This window comes from Benincasa hispida, chromosome 7, assembly GCF_009727055.1.
Source record: "Benincasa hispida cultivar B227 chromosome 7, ASM972705v1, whole genome shotgun sequence".
In the NCBI taxonomy this organism is placed as follows: Eukaryota; Viridiplantae; Streptophyta; class Magnoliopsida; order Cucurbitales; family Cucurbitaceae; genus Benincasa; species Benincasa hispida.
Window position 1 is genome coordinate 11,910,304 of NC_052355.1, and position 18,473 is coordinate 11,928,776.

General features: G+C 37.7%; 1 protein-coding gene across 7 annotated transcripts in view; it reads right to left on the reverse strand.

Annotated features, from left to right (window-relative positions):
• The window catches only part of LOC120081740 (ADP-ribosylation factor GTPase-activating protein AGD4-like), a 69,334-nt gene extending 51,080 nt beyond the window's left edge, over positions 1 to 18,254 (reverse strand). For 3 of the 7 annotated variants that reach the window (XM_039036849.1, XM_039036846.1, XM_039036845.1), the window contains exons 1-2: positions 18,040 to 18,254; positions 5,542 to 5,618 (exon numbers count right to left, since the gene is read on the reverse strand). In XM_039036849.1, coding sequence (XP_038892777.1) covers positions 5,542 to 5,593 — 52 coding nt within the window. In that variant the 5' untranslated portion in view covers positions 5,594 to 5,618; positions 18,040 to 18,254. The remainder of the gene's footprint in view (positions 1 to 5,541; positions 5,619 to 18,039) is intronic. The other 4 variants (XM_039036847.1, XM_039036851.1, XM_039036844.1 and 1 more) reach the window with 2 other exon arrangements.
• Between the last annotated feature and the right edge of the window lie 219 nt (positions 18,255 to 18,473).

Below are 18,473 nucleotides of genomic sequence, written 5' to 3' on the forward strand. Positions count from 1 at the left end.
CATCAGTCTTCATATATCCTTTAGATATCAACTCTTCTTGTATTTTCTCGCGAATAAAATGACATTTCCACTTCAATATGTTTAGTTCGTTCATGAAATACTGGGTTGGATGTAATATGAAGAGCAGCTTGATTATCACACCATAGTTTAGTTGGCGCAATAACACTAAAGCCCATCTCAGACAAAAGTTTATGTATCCACACCATTTCACACATAGATTGTGCCATCGCTCTATATTCTGACTCAGTACTCAAACGAGAAACTACATTTTATTTCTTACTTTTCCACGACACTAAGTTCCCTCCTACAAAAACACAATATCCAGAAGTTGATCTCTTATCTTCTCAAGATCCAACCCAATCAGCATCTGAAAAAACATTCAATCCTTGTATGACCATGATCTTTATATAAGATCCCACATCCAGGTGCAGCTTTCAGATAACATAGGATTTGTTCAACTGCAATCCAATGATCCACAATCAGGGAAGACATAAACTGGCTCACAAAACTCACAGAATAAGCAATGTCAGGTCGTGTCACTGTTAAATAGTTCAACTTCCCAACTAATCTTCTATATCTCTCAGGATCTTTAAACAATTCTCCTTCCTTTGTAAGTTGCAAATTTGGTATCATCGGAGTACTACATGGTTTGACTCCTAGTTTACCTATCTCAGACAATAAATCAAGTACATATTTCCGTTGGGATAGGTAAATACCTTTCTTGCTTCTCTGTACTTCAATACCCAAGAAATGCTTTAATGGCCCCAAATCTTTGGTATGAAATTGACCCTAGAGAAAAGTTATGAGAGAGGATATACCTGATACATCATTTCCAATGATAACGATATCATCAACATATACAACAAGCAAAGTAATACCACTGTTAGATCGTCGATAGAATACAGAATGATCAGACGTACTCTTCTTCATACCAAAACATTCGAGTGCTTGACTAAACTTACCAAACCATGCACGAGGACTTTGTTTCAGTCCATATAAAGATTTTCGAAGGCGACATACCTTATCATTCTTCCCCTAAGCAACAAACTCAGGTGGTTGCTCCATATAGACTTCCTCTTGAAGATCACCATAAAGAAAAGCATTCTTGCAAAGGCCAATTGTGAGTATCAGCCATCGAGATAAATAGTCGAATGGAAGTTAATTTAGCAACGGGAGAAGATGTGTCAGAATAATCGGTCCCATAAATTTGAGCATACCTTTGGCAACCAGACAAGCTTTCAACCGAGCCACTGTCCCATGGAGATTAACCTTTATAGTAAACAACCATCTACACCCAATAGCCTTCTTTCCAGCCAAACGCGAAACAAGATCCCAAGTACCATTATCATCCAAAGCAATCATCTTCTCAATCATTGAACTACGCCACCCAGGATGAGATAAAGCTTCATTGACAGATTTAGGGATAGAGGTGGAATCAAGAGATGTAATAAAGGAATAAGTGGGAGAAGTCAATTAGTTATACGAAACAAAGGAAGAAATAGGGTAAGTACAAGTGTGTTTACCTTTTCGAATGGCAATGGGAAGATCATCACTCGGTCCCGGATCAGATGTCGAAGAAGCCAGTGGAGGAGGACATGGGTCTAAAGGTGGCTGTGGAGGACGTCTGGAATAGACTCGAATAACCGGAGGGTCAGAAGGAAGAGATACAAAGGAAGGTGAAGGAGAGGATGATGTAGAAGATGTAATCTCATAGATAAAAAGATCTTCATCCTCCCTCGAACACGGACTCAACGGTGATGGACTAAAGGGTATATCTTCGTAGAATGTAATATCAGGAGATACAAGATACCTATTCAAAGTAGGACAATAACAACGATAATCCTTTTGAACATGCAAATAGCCTAAGAAAATGCATTTCAAAGATTTTGGATTCAATTTGGTACAATTTGGACGAATATCCCGAACAAAACAAACACAACCAAAGATCTTAGGAGCAACAAGAAACAAAGATTTCATAGGAAAAAGAGTACGATAAGGAATCTCTCCATTTAGTAGAGAGGAAGGCATTCTATTAATCAAGAAGCAAGCAGTAGACACAGCATCATCCCATAAATGCTTTGGAGCATGCATTTGAAAGGATAAGGCACGGGCTGTTTCAAGGAGGTGTCTATTCTTTCTTTCAGCAACCCATTTTGAGATGGAGTGTCTGCGCAAGAAGATTGATGAATAATGCCATGACCACACAGGTAAGATCCAAGAACATGAGAGAAATATTCACCAGCATTATTAGTTCGCAAGGTTTTGATGGAGACATTAAATTGATTTCGAATCTCGGCATGAAAAGCACAAAAATGAGACAATAACTCAGAACGATTTTTCATTAAGTATAACCAAGTTACACGAGAATAATCATCAACAAAAGTAACAAAGTAATGAAAACCTGTTTGAGACACGACAGGACAAGGACCCCAAATATCTGAATGAACTAACTCAAAAGGAGCACTAGCTCGTTTATGAACCCAAGGACTAGAACTAAGACGATAAAATTTAGAAAACTGACATGAATCACAATTCAAAGACGATAAGGAACGAAATTCTGGATAAAGTTTCTTCAGCACAAACAACGATGGATGACCCAAACAACAATGAACGTCAAACGAGGATGTAACTCCAGAACAAGCCATAGCTCTCGGTATCTAATTGTAAACAATGTAAAGACCGCCCGACTCATGTCCTCTACTAATAATCTTCTTCGTCATACGATCCTAAAACAAGCAATTACGAGGAAAGAACAAGACAAAACAATTAAGGTCACGAGTAAGTTGGCTAATAGAAATTAAATTAAAAGACAATTGAGGCAAATGTAAGACAGAGGACAAAGAAAGTGATGGAGTGAGAGAAATGATGCCGGATCCAAGAACAGAAGAAGTTGATCCATCTGCCAAAGTGACAGACAAAGATGAAACAAGAGATAGAGGCATAGAAAATAAGTTAGAATTATCTGTCATATGAGCAGTGGCCCCAAAGTCTATGACCCATTTGGTAGATGATGTAAGAAGACATTTCGTATTACCTGTCTCGACAATGGTGGCAATAGGATTTGATGAAGAAGATGCCTGCAAGGATTCTTGGAATACTTGAAATTTAGCAAAGTCGTCAGCAAAGATGGTAATAGACTTTTCAGTCATATCACTGGTGGAAGCTATCTGAGCATATTGAGATCATTGAGTCTTATACAACAATTTTCAACAATCACGTTTCATATGCCCTGGTTTACGATATTAGTGACATACGATCTCCAGAGAATCTGATCTTCAATTATCATAACTAGGCTTCTGAAAATCAGTAGTCATCCCTGAAGTACCACGGGAGGTACTATTATTCTTACTCATAAGAGCACTATTCGGTTGAGAACCATGCAAAATGGACTGAGAACTCTCAATATGAAGAAGACGACTGAAGATTTCCTCTAATGATGGAATTTCAGAATCAGAAAGAATCTATGTTTTACCCATTCCAAACTCAGGTGAAAATCCATTAAAAAAATATCATAACAGCCATCTTTTCTCGCTGAGCTTGTTCAGGACTAAACGACAATAGTAAAGCAAGTTCAGCAACTCTCTTCTTAAGCCTCATAAAATAACTTGTAACAAATTCTGCTTTCTGTTCAGCTCGGAAAAATTGCATACAAACATCAAACATTCTATGAACGTGTTCTTTCTCAGAGTACAAAAATTCTAAGAATTCTAAGAGTTCGTTCACAGAATCACAATGATCTACCAAACCAACAACCTCGCTTTCAATAGAATTCTTAATTTGAAGGTAAAGTCGAGCGTCATCACCAAGCCAAGCCTTTTTCTTTTCAACTTTTGGTGTCATGGATTTCATCAAAGGGTTTACCCAAGTTTAAAGGGAAAGATTGAGTAAGCATAGCCATGTTATTGCTCTAAAGCATCCATTTTCAACTAAAAAACTAGTTGAGGTTTTTGTCTAAGAGGTGGTGTGATTACATGGTAAGTGTCTTTAGAAATATCCTTCCACATATTTTATTAAGTGTCTTTAACCCCATTCCACTTAAAGGATGAGGACCATAATTGCTTGCAATCACCTTGTGCCAAGGAGAATTGTGTTCAAAAGGGAAATACTATCCACAAATTGAAGATGGGCGGGGTAAGTTACCCATGCCCACTTTCAAGCAATCCAACAAATAAAGGAGCACCCAATAGATGAAGGAGTTGTTAACACTTAACAAGGGAGACCCAAGACCAATATAGAGGAGATACTACCTCAAACAGTCAAAGTTTGTGAAAAATGAGATAGAGATAATAGAGACAAAGGGAGAGATATCAAAGAATCAAGAGAGAAACTAAGAGAAGATTTAAAGAGATGATTGTTAGAAGCTTAGGCATTTTTTCAATTAAATCATTATCTAGATCATTAGTGGCCTCCCGCCCTTTGTTTAAAGAGATTTTTTCTTCATTATGGAGATCTAAATGCACAAGAGAATTACGATCCTCAAGTGGAACATTTTTTTGAAAAGGAAACAAGTCTCTTCATTAATAAAATTGAATGAGACTAACGCTCAAAGTACAAGAGAGTAATACAAAGAGCATAAAACATAAGGCCTATGGATCAAGAGGCACACCCGAGCATCTCAATTAGGTTGACACACCCTTAGTGCCCTCGTCATTTCCTACAAACTAATCTCAATATAAAATGGTCCAAGGCTAAAACACAGCCCTCACAAAGGAGGAATAAAGATACAAGGATGACAACAATCAGGCAAAAACAATACAAAAAACCACAAAATACCATAAATAGAGCAACCAAAGTACAACTTAAACCAATACAAGAAGCAAATATCATGCTTAATACTATCCTCAAGTGGATCATGATCAATGGAAACCTTAATACTTCAAGTTCATATATCCTTTAAAGGAAGCTTCCATCTAATTATTTAATGTCATCAGTTTGCTCTTTGTGTTTTTGAGTTGCTCCTATTCTAGGGCTTGTTGGTTCAGATTATGTTCGGTCTTCAACATTTTAAGGCAAACGTCTGTTCAGCTCCTAATTGGCCCCACATTGTCTCCTAAGGCTAACCTTCCATGGGTGGTTAACACAGGCATAACCCTTTGATCTAAATTACAGAAGGAAAGGAATCAAAGGATTTTTCATAACAAGAATCTTCCTTGGCTCAAATCATCTTGAGTCCTCAAAATTGAAGGCTTCCTCCCAGTTTTCTCTTTCTAAATCTTTTGTTCATTTTTCATACATGATACTTGCTAAACTAGAATGCTTTTATTTTCCCTTGTAATCCTTTTAAATTTTTTATTTTCTTTTCTCCTCTGTGGAGTTTGTATCCTCGGAACATTAGTCAAATGAAAATGTATCAACACAAAAATTAAGAAACTATAGCAGTAAGAAAATATCAATACAGTCACGAATAAATTAATGATTAGCATGATAATGAAGACATTCACATATTTTAAAGATGAGCAAAAGCGTGCTTCCATTCCTCCAGACTCCATTTTGAACAACCTTAACCAGGATGGTGGAAAAGAATAAAAATGAAGCACTTACATAAACATCCTACATCCACTTTGTAGCCTTCTGCATCGATCTTCCAACTCATCCGTTGTTCGTTCTAGAGAAAATATCTATAAATAGTGGAAAGATAAAATAAAGGTAAGGAAAGTTATCTGATGACCAAATAAAGTAAAATCTAACTTTTAGAAGAACAGCTTCCAAAGAGGACCAAAAGATGGCTTCCACTCAAAATGTGCAACACAAGATGATAAACCAGTTATAAGCTCCAAAAACAAAAAACGTAAATTTGACACATGATTGGCACTTACCTGTGAGAAGCAAACGGAGAACCACAAATGTTTTCTTTTTCTCTCTCTACTCCTTAGGTACCATAATTCTACATAAGAGCTATTTAATAAACTTGGTTTTTTGTTTCTTTTATTTTTTTTTATTTTTTTTTTTTTTTTTTTTTTTTTTTTTGCTTTTGGCATGGGAGTGGTGTTTAAGGATTTCTATTAAGTGATGAATCTTTGTTATTAGTCTCCTTTTGTGAATTCTTTTTTTTTAATGCCCTTGTATTCTTTCTTTTTTTTTCCCGCCTTAATAAGAGCTTGGTTTCTTTTTCTTTTTCTTTTTTTTTTAAAGGAAACCGCCTTTATTATTTATTATTCATTAAAAGAGAGTACAAGAGATGTGTACTTGAAAAATAAAGGCAAAAGACTAAGAGTTACAACCAAAGGATCAGGAGGCGCACCGGGCATCTCAACTAGGTTGACATCCCCTTAGCGCCCTCATCATATCCAACATTACAAAGGAAACCTTATAAAGCTACCAATAAAGACTATGAACTACCAAACGAGAACTTGCAGAAGCTATTTAAACTGTAGCTACAAAACTCAGAAATCAAACCAAATACAACAACAGAGACAAAAATTCTGAAAGTTCTATTTAAACTGTAGCTACAAAACTCAGAAATCAAACCAAATACAACAACAGAGACAAAAATTCTGAAAACACGACCACAAAATTCTAAAAAGCCGTCCACTGACTTCTGAAACTAGCTGCCCAGTTGAATGAATGCCTGCCAATTTAAACTTATATCTTGTAAGGAGTAGGCTTCAAAAGATTTAGCTAGGGAGCACCAAAGAGAAGCATTAAGCTTTGCTGCCTCAAACCACGCAATCCAAGGAGTTTCCTTATCATGGAACACTCTTTGGTTTCTTTCAAACCAAATCTCAGCCAGCAACGCTTTTGTTGCATTAATCCATAGTAAATTTGAACTTTTCTTTAGAAATGGTCCAAGAAGTAGCTGTTGTACGATGCTTTTGAAGATGTTGTCGAAGACCCAACAAGTGGTGAAGCAATTGAAAAGTGCTCTCCAGCAATTAGTGGCAAAAGTACAATCAAAGAAAAGGTGTTGGAGGTCTTCCTCGCCTGATTTGCAAAGAGCACACCAATTGGGGGAAATATAAAGGGAAGACAGATTCTGTTGTAACACAGAGGAGCAATTGAGAGCTCCAAAAAGCATTATCCACACTGTTATATTAACTCGCCGAGGACTGCTGGATTTCCAAAGAGCTCTTTGAAGGCATGGTAAAAGTGGTGAGGCCGAGGAGAGGTGGTTTACCAATGATTTTACTGAGAAGGAGCCATTAGCTTCTAGGGACCAGATGCGAGTATCTTGGCTATTATTAACTTCCTTCTTGACCACCAAGGTTAGCAAATTTTGGAACTCTAAGATCTCTTCTTCCTTTAATAATCTTCTGAAGTTGATGGACCATGAAGAAGTTTGAAAATCCCAATGGTTTGAGACTGAACCGTTTGGGTTGGTGGTTAAACCAAACAAGGATGGGAAGCTGTCTTTAAGAGGAGTATAATCCAGCCAAAGGTCTTTCAAAAACGAAATTTTGTTTCCATTCCTAACTTAAAAGCTGCCAATGCCTCCACTTTCATCCACGATCTTGAGATGCTGATCCAAGAGCTACGAAGGCTACATTTTACCTTACCGGAAGTGTGCCATCCAAAGAGGTTGTTGCCATGAATACTCGTGACAACTTGTCTCCACAAGGAAGTGTGTTCATGCATAAACCGTCAGCCCCACTTGGCTAAAAGGGCCAAGTTCCTAGCCTTCATACCTCCCAGCCCAAGTCCACCATCTTCTTGTTTTTTAGATACAATCTCCTATTTCAATAGGTTGTTTATCTTACCACCTTTGTGATCTTCCCAGAAGAAGTTTCTTGTGATTCTTTCTAAGGCTAAAACCACCTTTTCAGGCATCAGAAAGGAGGACATGTAGTATATTGGTAGATTAGAGAGGACTGATTTGCAAAGAGTAGCTCTTCCTCCTCTTGATAAATTATATCTTCTCCACTTATCAAGTTTATTCTGTACTTTGTCAATAATCGGCTGTCAAAACTCCATTTTTTTTTTAGTATCCTCCTAGGGGGAGGCCCAAATATAAGAAAGGAAGGTGTACTAATTGACAATTCAGCCTTGAAGCTACTGCCCTCAACTTGTTTTCTTCTATATTGATCTCACATAGGGCGGATTTTTCCCAATTAACCTTCTGTCTGGAACACCACTCAAAAAGTGCAATGGATTTTCGAAGAATATCTAGCATGTCATCATCATATCTGCAAAATAGTAAGGTATCATATGCAAATTGGAGAATGGAGATCTGAACTTTGTCCTTTCTAACCACAAAGCCTTCATACAAGCCTCTTTCGCGGACTGTGCTGAAGTGGTATTATTTAGTTTGTTTGGACTTTTCAATGACCAATGAAGGGGGCCATTTAGAAGTTGAATCGTTTGCCTTTTTCTCTCTCCTTAAAACAGATGTCTCTTCGGCTTCCTCTGAGAGGAACGTGCCTCCCACATGAGGGTGCTGCTTCGAATTTTGTATCTCTTCTAAAGGGAACCGTTCAAATGCCAATGGGGAATTCGCGCCAACCAAAAGTGGCCGTTTTGACTTCTGCAGCCTCCACGGGGAAAACTCTTTAACTTCCTTAGAGAGGTGAGCACCAACTTTTGAAGATGAATTCTTCATCTTCCCGTGTGACTTTTGTGGAGCCTTTTTCAGAAATGCATAGGGATTCCTTGAGAATTCCGGTTTAGGCTGATTGGATTGAAGAAAGGACCATTCGGCTTTCAATTCATCGACTGCGATTCCTTCATCCTTCATTACTTGATTTAAACGGACTAAATCTATTGGATTAGAAAATTTGTATACAAATAACTCACCTTTAGTTATTGAGGGAGGATCTAAACACTTTATATCCCCAAAATTCAGATAAATATTGCCTCAAGTCTCATCTTTTATTTCTAACGTTACTGGCATGAAACCACACAGATTCCTAGCAACTTGAATTCTTGCCTCAGCACAATTAGTAAGATTAAGAGTGTCTAGTGCAATATTCTCAAGCCCTCCAAAGTAAGCTCCAACAGCTTCAAAGATGCTTCTATTCCGATAGTCTAAAGGGAGATTTTTTTATTGAAATCCAGCCCCCAAACCTCTCATAACCGAAGGCCTACCATGTTTTGTTTTGTTCCATTTTTCAAAAAGTATATGGTAGGGACCGATTGATTGCCATTTGCCTGGCTCTTCGATCAGCTCTTCTAGAGTTCCTTGATTAACTTTGATTAAAGCTTTATCTGCAAACAAAGGATTGATAATGACATCCGATTGAAGGGTTTCAACACTTTTGTTATCTCCTTCATTCATTGAACACAAATAGCCTCGAGATGATCCATAAGTTGTTAAAGTCTTCCTTGAACACTTCAGAGCTCTTCTGAACCCAAAAGGCCTTCTTGCTCTGTTTAAACGAGGATGGAGTTGGAGGCTGCATCTGTTTGTTGTCACTCTTGGTTGATGATTCTAGGGTTTTGCACTTGAGGTCTCCTTTTCCTTTTACCACATCCGCAAAACTTGTTCCATTTTCGAACTGGGGAATTGGCACTGATGTAGCTTTGGTGGAATAAGCAGGGGCTTTTGATAACAGACGTAAATTCTCACTTTTCTTTAAAAAAACCTTAATCATACCAATGTAAGAATGCCAACCTTTTTGCTTAGGACCTTCTAGGACATGAATAAAAAACCGACCTCCAGTTGATGGCTAAACACAAATCTAAAAACCCAACCAGAGAGATCCCTAAACTTGGGTATCCTTGTGGCTCCATCGCTACTTCTGTCATTGCTGAGAAAATAGAGTTTACTCGAACTTACTAAAAGCTTGGAAGCTTGCTCCACAAACCAACTCAATTGCGCCCTTGTGAGGGACAGCACCCTACAAGCTTCCACATCCTCAATGTAGAACTGATCATATTCGGTCCAAATACAAAAGAAGTATCCATTCACGTTACAGCTTTCTATTTCCATAAGGTAGTATCTTAGGCAGTATATCTCCGATGGAGGGAATGATGGTAAGGAAGAGAGAAAGACACCGGAGAGTGGCCAGGAAGAAAAGGAGGGAAGAGAGGAGAGAGCAGAGAGAACTTACCTCCGAGCTTGGTTTCTTATTAAAAATAATTAAATAATTTTTAAAAAATATTGTTATTGGCCTTTGTATTATCCTCTTTTAATTGTTTTCCACTTCATTCGGTAACTTTTTTTTGTTGGATAGAACAACTTTCATTAAAAAAAAAAAAAAAAAAAAATACAAGGGCATATAAAAACCAAGCCTACAAAAAAGGGACTCCCCTAACAGAAAGTCTTAAATCATTGATTGACCCAAAAGCTTAAGTTACTGAGTGAAGGCAAATTTAATATTATATCACTAACACTCCCCTCAACTTGTGGGCTTGAAATATGAAGAAGACCCAACAAGTGGAAATCATTGGGGAGGAAAAAACATTGCATGGGTTTGAATACAGGACGTCCCTAAATCACCAACTTCGATACTATCTTAAATCACCAATTGATCCAAAAGCTTCTGATGGGTAAAGGTAGATTTAAGATAGTATCAGCGCGGGTGGTCCAAGGAGGTCCAATGTTCAGTGGATTGAACCTTCTTCTAGCATAAAACTTAAACCTGGGATTCAGATCATTAGGATCTTTTTGTAATATTTCTCCCCCTAAAGGAACTCCAGCTATGCAAAATGTGCCTATAAAATAATTACAAAAGGTGTTCGAAATCAAAGCCCACAAAGAAACATGAAAGCAAACGAGGGACCAAACCTCACTAGAGTCCCTTCCACCCCTCTAAACACTCTACTATTCCACTCCCCCCACAAAACCCATAAGGTTGCACACATCCCAGCCATAAAAAGCGACCCTTCTCCTGGCGACGCAAATTGAGGAGGAACATGTTATAACCCAAGGTAGTATAGGCTACCTTTGTCCCACATCAATTAGAATGGGATAACCAAGTGGTACTTAAGTAGCTTGACTCTTTCATCTCAATAGTTGGTTCTTGGGTGTGGTTCTTCAAGGTAAACAAGTACCTAACAATGGTATCAGAGCCGATTGTTGACGTTCCAGAGAGGAGCACCGGCAGAGGGTTCTAACTGTGTGTATCAGAGTGAAGTATCGTCAGTCTAGCCATCGAGACATTGACTTTTCAAGGATGAGGTATTGTGAGGAACCAAGGTAGTATGGGCTACCTTTGTCCCACATCGGTTAGAAAGAAATGACCAATTTGGTACTTAAGTGGCTTGACTCTCTCATCTCAATAGCTAGCTTTTGGAGAGTGGTTCTCCAAGGTGTTTAAGTACCTAACAAAACACCTTGATCATATCACTAGTGTTAGTGTGCCAAGCATTCAAGAAACTAAATGTTTGGGGAAAAAAACGACTTACCCCAAAGCACCAACAAAATCGTCACTCCTAAGGGAGAAGGGTCGAGCAAACTACGAAAGAACGACTTACTCAAGAATCCCTCCAAAGGATTGGAACTACAAACCCTCACATCTCTTCTCCCACGGTTAAAGGAGTGGCCCTCAAGCAAATAAAGAAGATAGGACACATGCATCACTTTCCTAATGGAAAGAAAGCGACGAAACCCAAAAGAAAAAGGATAAGAGCACCTGGATCATGCTAAGAAGTCACAAACAAACGATTTTTTAGGGAAGACCGGTGTTTTAAAAATCGTTAAAGGTGCACGCCTTGAGGCGAGGTGGCTCCTTAAGCCTCAAGGCAGGCGATTGTGTTTTAAAAAAAAAAAAAGTGGGGGCTTACGCCTTTGTCCAGTAAAGGCGTACGCCTTTGGTCAAACGCGTGAGGCTTATGAGGCTAAAGCCTCAAAAAATTTGAAGGATAAAAGTTAAATGGACTTGGCCCTACCACTGAAAGCAATTAATTTTGCTCTTGCAGGTGTCTAAAACATTGAAACTTGGGTGGAAGTGGAACCGACAGCCTCAACAACAAAAGTTTTTTTAGATGTGGAACCGACAAGCAAAAAGAATTATTATTAATTGAATTTTAAAATGAAAACTAATTTAAAAGCACACTAAAAAGGGGTGGGGCTAAACATAATCAATCGGTGGAGTGAGGGAGTTTTCATCCATTTGCAGAAAATTCTAGTAGTGGTGAATATAAAAGAATATAAAATCACTTTAGTCAAAAATAAGAGTCAAACTTCCAAGTTAGTATTTTTTTTTTTTTTAATCGAACTGTTTTTCCCCAATTAGTTATTGTCCAGTTGATTTAGAGAAGTTTTTTCCCAACTTTTACATGGAATATTGAGATTTTTCCTTTTTTCGTGATTAATTATTAAGATTTTTTCTGTCATGATTAATTTTGAGTATGTTATGTGTATGTAAGCAATATTATAATGTTAAGAATATATAAGATCTTATGTTTTATGATTTAATTATGTTTTCTTAATTTAAAATGAGGCTTATGCCTCATACCGCCTCAAGGCCGCCGTAAGCCTTTTAAAACATTGGAGAAGAGAAATGATGAAGACGAGGAAACATGGAGCAAATGGTCTCTTCCCCACCCAATGATCTTCCTAAAGCAAGTATCCCTCCAATTCCCCACCACAAAATAGACCAAGTGGACAAAAGAAGGGAGCTCCTTAGAGATATTTTTCCACAAGTTCCAATGAGTGCCTTTAAACCCCTTCGTCCACCACTCAAAAGGATGAGGCTATGTTTACTTGCGACAATCCTATGCCAAAAGGATTGCTCTCTCCGTGGTGTGTAACAATTGAGGAACTTTCACTAAAAAAAAAAAAAAAAAAAAAAATCATAATGAACAAAACATTTTGATGGACTATCAAACTGTTGGATGCTAACTAGGGGTGTTTGTCCATAGTCGGCGTCAATCTTGGGCTCAAACTAACATCAAAAACTAACATATCAGTTTTCTTCACCAAAGATCATCAGCTTTGGAGGGTTATGTAATGCCACACAAGCCGTCAATCAGCTTTGGCCAAAATTGATGTGAAGGCTCAGGCAAACTAAAACGAAAAAAAACATGGAAAAGAAAAAGAATAAGAAAGAAAGAAGAAAAGGTGTCTCCCTTGTTCTTTTTTGGGGGAAAAGGTAACAAAACTCTTCATTGATATAATGGAAAGAGATAAGTGGATGAGAAAGGAGGAATGGAGGGTCGATGAAACTAAGAAGTAAAAAATAAATCAATGTGTTTATCTTTCAATATATTAATATATTATATTATAGCTTAACATAATATAATTTTATTCTGGAAAGAAAAATATAATATTTTGTTTACCAAGATTTTGTAATGTGCAACATTGAAAGAACTCTAGGGCGCATTAAAGGGGACATCAGTAGTGCATTAAAGAAGCATCTTTATCGTTTCATTTTTGTTTAAATAATACAGTCAGTCAATTCAATTGGAAATATGAGTTTTGATGTCGTTGACCTATTGATAAATCGACCTAACCATCAACCACACCTACCGACCGATGTAAGTTCAATCGGTTTTGGTCCGTTAGATCAATTTTTTAATGTTGTTCGCTCACTTCTAATCCTAAGAATGGATTCCCCATAGTGATTTGCAAGAGGAAGCATTTATGGAACTGTTGCCTAGTTTCGTTGATTCTAAGCTTCCAGATCAATGTGTTGTCTAAATATGACACTCTGTGGGCTTAAACAAAGTCCCCTGAGCATGGTTCCTTAAACTTTGTTTGTGTCTCGCTAACTAGGATTTTCAAGCATCAAAATCAAATAATCCATATTTTACTTTCAAAAGAACTCCACTATCTTGATTATCCTCTTTATGTCGATGATATTATCATACTCAGTAGTGATAATTTTGTACTCTACTCACTTATTTCTACTCAACAAAATATTTTTGTCAAAGGATCTTGATCCTTTATCTACTTTCTTGAATTCAGGTGTCTTATTTAAGTGATGGTTTGCATTTATCTCAAGATATATATTGTTGATCTATTGGAGAGAGCTAAAATGTTTGAAAGCAAGTTATGCACCACACTTATGAGCTCAAGTACCACCAAATCCCACCGTGCTGGTGAGACGCCTCACTAATATGACTGAATGTTGAAGCATTGTTGATGCGCTACAATATTGTAAGATCCCTCACCCAGACTTAACTTTTGCCATCAATAAGGTATGTCAGTTTCTCCATGCCTCCAGGACGGTGCATTGGAATGCTTTAAAGTTTTTTGGCAGCAAGGAAAAAGAAAAATGTAATCACTGAATTGATAAATAATCAAGGGGAGCCAACCAAATCGTTCCACAAAATGGAAAGCCTTATTTTGGGTTTTTATGATGCTTTATATACTTGTACTCCTGGAAACAGATACTTACTGTTACTATTAAATTGGTCATTTATTACCCCATCTCAAAATGCCTCACTAATTGCACATTTTTCAGAAGCTCAAATTTATTTTGCCCTAAAGTCACTTGGCAAGAATAAAGCCCAGGACCGGATGGATTTATAGTAGAGTTTCGCTCTAGGTTTTGGTTTTTGGCCAAAGAGAATTTTAAAGAACTATTTGAAGACTTTCACGAGAATGGAAGACTAAATGCGTGTGTCCGAGAAAACTTCATATGCTTAATCCAAAAGAAAGATGATGTGGTTTTTGTAAAGGATTTCAGACCAATCAGTCTCACTACCTTAACCTACAAGGTAGTTGCAAAGGCACTCGCAGAAAGATTGAAGAAAGTGATGCACACCATAATTGGCCAATCCCAGAATGCTTTTATTGAGGGTAGACAAATACTAGATCCGGTGCTAATCGCTAATGAGGTGGTGGAAGATTACCAAGCAAAAAAGAAAAAGGGATGGATTCTTAGACTTGATCTGGAAAAAGCTTTTGACCATGTAGATTAGGGCTTCCTAGAAAAAGTAATGTCTTCAAAAAAACTTTGATCCACGATGGATCTCTTGGATTATGGGATGCATAAAAAATCCCAAATTCTCTATAATCATTAATAGAAGGTACTTTTGCATCTAGGGGAATTAGGCAAGATGATCCGTTGTCACCATTCCTTTTCCTCCTAGTCAGTGAAGTGTTAGGGCTCTTCTTGATAAGCTTTATGGAAATGGTCTGTATGAAGGTTTTGTAGTAGGAAAGGAGAAGATTCATGTTCCACTACTCCAATTCGCAGACGACGCCCTAATTTTTTGCAAATATGATAACTGTATGTTATTGAAACTAAAAGAAGCCATTGAACTATTTGAATGGTGCTTAGGACGAAGGTGAACTGGGAAAAATCAACCTTAAGTGGAATCAATATAAATGAAAATGAGCTGCTGCTGGATTTCTAAATTGCAAGGCAAAATTGCTGCCTTTTCTTTATCTTGGTCTACCTTAGGTGGGTACCCAAAGCAAGCTTCATTTTGGCAGCCAGTGATTGATAAGGTTCATAAAAAATTAGATAAATGGAAGAAGTTTAACTTGTCTAGAGGAGGGAGGCTACTTTGTGAAATTTAGTTCTCTCCAATATTCCAATTTATTATATGCCCTTATTTGCAATACCTGATTCTTTCATTAGAAAGAATTATGCGAAATTTCTTTTGGGAAGGACATAAGGGAAGCAAAATAAACCATTTGGTGAAATGGGACACTGTTACACGTTCCTTAAATGATGGAGACCTCGATTTGGGAGGTCTTAGAAACAAAAATATGACTTTATTAGCTAAATGGGGTTGGTGATACATGGAGGAGGAAATTTCCTTAGGAGGCAGGTGGTCAGAAGCATTCATAAGAAAGACCTTTTCAATTGGCACACAGCTGGGAAGCCTGGGAATAGCTTGAGAAGTCCTTGGATTAGCATTTCGAGATTTTGGTCAAAAGTGGAAGCTTTGGCTCCTTTCAAACTTGGCAATGGTGCTAGAATTGCTTTTTGGACCGACCTATGGGTAGATGCACTCCCTCTGAATATTCGGTATCCAAGACTTTTAGGATTGCTTTGTTACCGAGGGGATCCATAATGTCTCATTGGGACCATATGCTAGCTTCTTAGTTTATTGTTTTTCGTTGGTTGCTTAAAGATGATGAGATAATAGAGTTTCAGGATTTGTTAACTCTAATTTCAGGTAAGAGAATTTTGGAAGACTCTGAAACAAGGACATGGTCCCTAGAAGTTTCAGGTGTTTTCTCAGTCTCACTACTCATCTCTCCCCTTCATCCCCTTTGGATAAAAGACTATACAAGGCTTCGTGGAAGACCAAAAGTCGAGGAGAGTTAATATTCAAATCTGGATAATGATGTTTGGCCTTCTAAATTGTCCTCAATCATGCAGAGAAAGTTCCCCTCGGTCTGTTTGTTTCCTTCTATTTGCCCTTTGTATGGTGAAGATTTGCAGCATCTATTTTTCAATTGCTCATATTCAACAAGATGTTGGTGGAAATTTTTCTCCATTTTTAATACTACTTGAGTGTTTGGAGATAATTTCAGAAGTAACGTTCAGCAAATTTTAATGGGCCCTTCACTTAAGAAGCACTCGAGGTTAATTTGGGTTAATATGGTTAAGGCTCTCCTTGCTGAGTTGTGGTTTGAAAGAAACCAAGAGTATTCCATGATAAAGAAGCAAGTTGGATGGACCGGTATGATTTAGCACGAAGAAATGCTTCATCCTAGTGCACTTTATGCAAGACCTTTGAAGATTTCTCCTTACAAGAATTATGTTTAAACCGACTGGCCTTCATATTCCCAAATTTTTAGTATTTTGTCTCAATCTTGTTTTATTTGGCATAATATTCTTCTTATTTTGTATTATTGTGTATTGGTTAGTGACTTGTTTTGGGACCTTGTTGTTCTTTGGTTTATCACCATGTTATGTTAGTATGTTAGTTTTGTATGGATATGATGAGGGCGCTACGAGGGTGTCAACCTAGTTGAGATGCCCGGGTTCGCCTCCTAATCCTTAGGATCTTTTGCGCTTTGTATAATTCTCTTGTACTTTGAGCATTAGTCTCATTTCATTTTACTAACGAAGAGGCTTGTTTCCATTGCAAAAAAAAAAAATGTATCATATGATATTTAAAGGGTACAAACAACCATGGTACTTTGTACCCTTTAAATATCACTCAAACCATGGTACTTGGGACATAATTTCATATCATACTCACCTTCCAAACAAAAGATTGTATCTCGTCCCAAACCTTAGTCTGAGTTTGTGGATTAGCAAATGCAGGAAAACGTTTTGAGTGGTATCTCTTCTTTAGAAGTCGGGGTTCAAACTAACATCACCACACACTCTACTTTGCGATAATATTAGTGCAACCTATATTGCCACCAATCCAACCATGCACCAACAACAAAACATATTCAGATCAACCAACACTTGACCGTGTGCGCATTCTTGGAAACAAACTTGCAGTATGTCCTTTCCAGTAACCAACGTCCTGATATCATGACACAAGGGTTACTTCCACGCATTTTCAAAACCTATGTGTCAAGCTTACAATTCTGCATCCCCCAGTCAGCTAGTGAGGGGAAGTTAAAACAATCAGTTTAAGGATTTTTATTTAGTTATCAAGATCTCTGTTATTACTTGTTACCCTTTCTGTTATTCTCTGTAACCCATTGGCTCTTTAGTCAGGTGTAGGGTTTTCTTCTTCGCATATTTGGGACTCTACTGTGCCGCTTTCCTCTTTTGGTGAATACAATTTTACAGATTTCCTCTCTCTCTTGGATTCTCTCCCTTCCTTTCTACGGCACAGAAGTGGTTTGCAATAAAAAGAAAAGCCCCTTCTAACTATCATCCACAGTCATCAAGGAACTTCTAACCTAACCATAATTCGCCATCAGGTTTCAATTTTAGCAGAGCAGTAGCTGTCCAGATTTTTAGCATTACAACGCATTCGCAACTGAAAGGAGAAATCAGTTTATCACTGATCCTTATTCAATAAAAACAAGAAAAAGAATAGGCAAGCCCCTTCTGATTGTTTTACACATTGAAAGGGACACGGACGCCAGACAAATACAAAAAACAAGTTCAAATACAAACAACCGGATTAAATCTTCTCAAAGTATAAAGAAATGATTCCAACTGCACACATAACTGCAAACAAGCTCAAAAATGAAACAAACTCATCGCTAACAACAAATCCAGAAGCCAACAGAATTCAACAGGAACAAACAAATAAAGTTTGCGCAATTCGATCATAAAAGGAAGCTACCTGTTTCAAGAACATAGGAGAATCCTCGAGTTTGATAAATGCCCCCATTCCGTCGTTCGGTTGCGTATGTGAGGGCGCAAAATTTTGCTGCGTATGTTTTTGCGTCTTCGTTCCTCAGCTGAGAGTTTGAGATTCAGCCATGGCGATTGGGAAGAAATGAGGCTTCCATTATTGTGCACGTGGGGGGCTCCTTGGTCATTATGGCTAACACAACAAAATCCCAGCTCACCCAGCCAAATGTCCTCTCCTTCCCATGATTTGTCAATTATTTTCACTTTGACCAAAATACCCCTCTACTTCACCAATAAAAAACCATCCTCCCTCAATTTAAAAATTCCCGACCCTACAAACTTCATCATAGTTATGTGAACCTGTAATATCAACTTCAAAATTTGATTTTCAAACCCCTGCATCAAATATAGTCCAAAAAAATC